Source organism: Phytophthora parasitica (genome assembly GCF_000247585.1).
Source record: "Phytophthora parasitica INRA-310 unplaced genomic scaffold supercont2.224, whole genome shotgun sequence".
Classification (NCBI taxonomy): Eukaryota; Oomycota; class Peronosporomycetes; order Peronosporales; family Peronosporaceae; genus Phytophthora; species Phytophthora nicotianae.
The window spans coordinates 1-3,264 of NW_008649210.1; the positions used below are offsets into that span (position 1 = coordinate 1).

At 47.3% G+C, this 3,264-nt stretch overlaps 1 protein-coding gene across 1 annotated transcript; it reads left to right on the forward strand.

Annotated features, from left to right (window-relative positions):
• Positions 1-1,152: 1,152 nt before the first annotated feature.
• Positions 1,153-2,505, forward strand: PPTG_19923 (hypothetical protein; the record flags this gene model as incomplete). Its single annotated transcript, XM_008918524.1, has 1 exon — positions 1,153-2,505. One exon carries the CDS (start codon positions 1,153-1,155, stop codon positions 2,503-2,505), a length of 1,353 nt encoding a protein of 450 aa, XP_008916772.1.
• Positions 2,506-3,264: the final 759 nt, after the last annotated feature.

Here is a 3,264-nt window from a genome sequence, read left to right on the forward strand (position 1 = left end):
TTTTACTATGAAAAGGGGAGCCTCTGGTCTCAAAAGGGTTAATACATGCACTGAAGTACTTACTTATTGTAGCATACCGTGAGAGTGTCCGCAGTCTGTGTGTGAGAGTTTTCAAGTCTGTTATCAACAATGCAGCGAACCAGACCTGTTGTTGATCATATGCTCCAATCGTTTATCATATGCTCCTATCGGTGTATTGTCTCTTTCAAGAACGCCCTCGCATAGTACTTCAGTGCGGTATGTATGGAGCGTCAAGGATGGGATCTGTTTACCAAACAGCACATTGATTATGTGGATGGTGCCGACCGCACTGCGTTGTAATCATCATGCTTTTTTCCTTGCATGGATATTGTATCGCAGCAGAATTCCCCCCCAACACTGGTAGGGCATGGCCAAATTGACGCGTAATTTGTCGTTATGAATTAGTTTCCGTGATAAATGCACAGTAGTTGCAGTTTTTGTGGGCAAACTTCCTTTTCTTTGAAGCCAAATCGTTTGAATTCGGACTCCGATTGAGCACGGAAATAATCATCGTGCAGTTGTACACATCACCATTCGATCATCATCATCTCCACCTGCGATACAGAGTGATCTCTTTCTCCGTACTGAGCCTTCAACGTCGAGGTGGACCCGACTGACCGTCGGATTCAATAAGCTCACAATAGATCGTCGTGCAATGCACGACGATCTATAATACTACTACACACGTAGTATCACGTACCGCGTGCAAAACTTACCGGTGGTTAAACTTACGATATATTCACAACAGTGATGACTTTTCCTATTAACGATCACACCTCGTTATCTCATGTTGCACCCATTTACAGGCAAGTATCAAGCGCTGCCACACAGTTGTCCTGCTGTTTGCATCTTAGAATTGAACTTTCCGTATATCATCTGGACATATGACGACATTTTTAATAACCTTGCTTTCTATGCGTAATTTGCCGTACGGACAAGATGATTGCCGACGGCAAATCTGTACCATCCCGCATTGATTTCGCGTTTGATTAGAAACGAGTAGCCTTTTCCGTCATCCCAGCCAGCCGTGCTGTTGACTATACTTGTGCTTGCGGACACAGTTCATTCTTCGACTTTCCAACACACTGGCTAAGCCTTGTTGCGGCATTCTTTGGTAGCCCCACAGACATCATGATGCATGCAATCCAAGTCATCGAAGACGACGGGACCAAACAGGAGGTGCCGCTGCAAGAGAAGGCTTCCAATACGACAATCCACAACACGAAAATAACCAAGGTTGAGGAAGGATTCCCACGTAACAAGCCAAACGAACGTCCGTTGTCACCGGTGTCGAAGATTCTGTTCTTGGATGGAGTGCGTGGAGCTGCGGTAGTGTTTGTAGTGACCCAGCACTCTGGATATATGCACGACATCTTCATGGGCGCTGTCGGTGTGGATGCCTTCTTCGTCTTGTCTTCGTTCCTGTTGACCATGATTTTTATGAAGAAAAGCATCAAGTTGATCGCCGAGGCGGCATCCTACCGAAAGTGGGGGCTCACACTGATCGACTATTTCTCGAAGCGGTTCTTTCGAGTGTACCCGCTGTTCGCTCTGTTGTCAATTACACTGTGGCTCATGCCGTTCGAGTACAAGAATCAGTACTATTTAGTGAAGAAGCCCGAGGACTTTAATCTGTTCCAAACTCTCACTTTTCATCCGGAACATCGACACTATTTGCTGTGGACTCTACCCCTCGAGATCTCGTACTACTTCATCCTACCTGCGTTTGTTCTCGCCGTGCTCAAGATGGGGCGTTTCTGGTGGATGTCGTTCATTCCACTGTATGCCTGGGTCATTCACGAGGGTCTATACACGATCCGAGACAACTTCTACCGTCAGCCTCTGAGCGCCCACCTGCCAACGTTTGTGGCAGGCTCGATGGCTGCTGTCATCTTCGTGAAGGTGGATACGTGGATTAAGTCCAGCGGCTTCAAGTTCCTCACTCCGCACATTGTCGCGCTTCGAATTGTGGAGGCAGTGTTGATTGCAGCCTACCTTAGTGTAGTTTTTCGCGGTTTGTTCTTCAACTGGCTGGGTATGCCACTACCGCCTGACACGCGGTATATCATGCCGTTCACGAGCGTCAAGTTGTCACTGTTGATTGTGATCGAGATGATTCGGCCGTCCACTGTGGCAGAAATCTTCGAATGGGTCGTGCTACGCTACTTGGGCAAGATCAGTTTCTCCGTTTACCTTCTGCACGTGTTCGTGATCTTCACCAAGCCTATCAAGTACCAAGCCAACTATTACGACCGGACCTTCTCCATCTTCGCTCTGGTGATCATGCTAGCGACAATATCGTATCACCTCGTGGAATATCCGTCGCAGTTGCTGGCGCAGAGGATTTCTCGCAAACTCGCAAGCCTCGCCGCGGGAGAACACGAGAAGGTAGCCGAACACAGTGACACTGACTCGGAAGATGGAGACTCTGCTAAATCTTCTGCTGGTTTATTGCAGGGCAAGAGCGCTACGACATCGGTTTAAAAAAAATCAAGTAAAAAACTACAGGAACGAAGGAAGGCCTGCCATTTAGTATTACAGTAGAGTGCTTGTAATTTTTTGGACACGAATGATTTTTACAAATGGTGCTAGGTATGCAGACTTACTGCAGGTAGTATTGTTTTCACAAGGGAGGAGTAAGAGCCATGGGTTGTTTAGTTTAACTGTAAACTAGACATTTGCCACTATGCCCCACCGTGAACTCGAAGAGTTCACATTTGCGACCTTCACCACGGAGAGCACGATTCTGGATGAAGGTACGGCGGAGATGGAGATGAAGGTTGTGATGGTGGCGGGTGTTCTGGATAAGTGGGGCTTCATGTCAGAAACAGCTTACTGGAGGAGATCGTCGGGCAAACAGTCAGAGGGAGGGGGGATAAGAAGACACCGCGGAAAAGATAATAATCTCTTTATTATTAGAAGTTGGGCTCATTCGTCATCTTTATCGTACAAACTGTGCGTTCACGCTCCAAGTACACCTAGCAAAACTAGAGTCTTGCGACCACAACTTGCTGTGGCTGAGATTTAACGAAATATCAACAGTTTAGCTTTGAGCTTGGTCCATCATTAGCGCGTTTTTGAATTACCAAGTGGTATCACTCCATTGCTCGTCCAGACGTGGTTGTCTTCGACATGTTCTCGGGCGTAGGAGATTCCGACTCAGCTGCTTCGGTCGTATTTCCGCCTTTCGGTCTTCTTGCAACAACCAAAGACGTCCCCCTAAATGTATCTCGATGTGAGCCT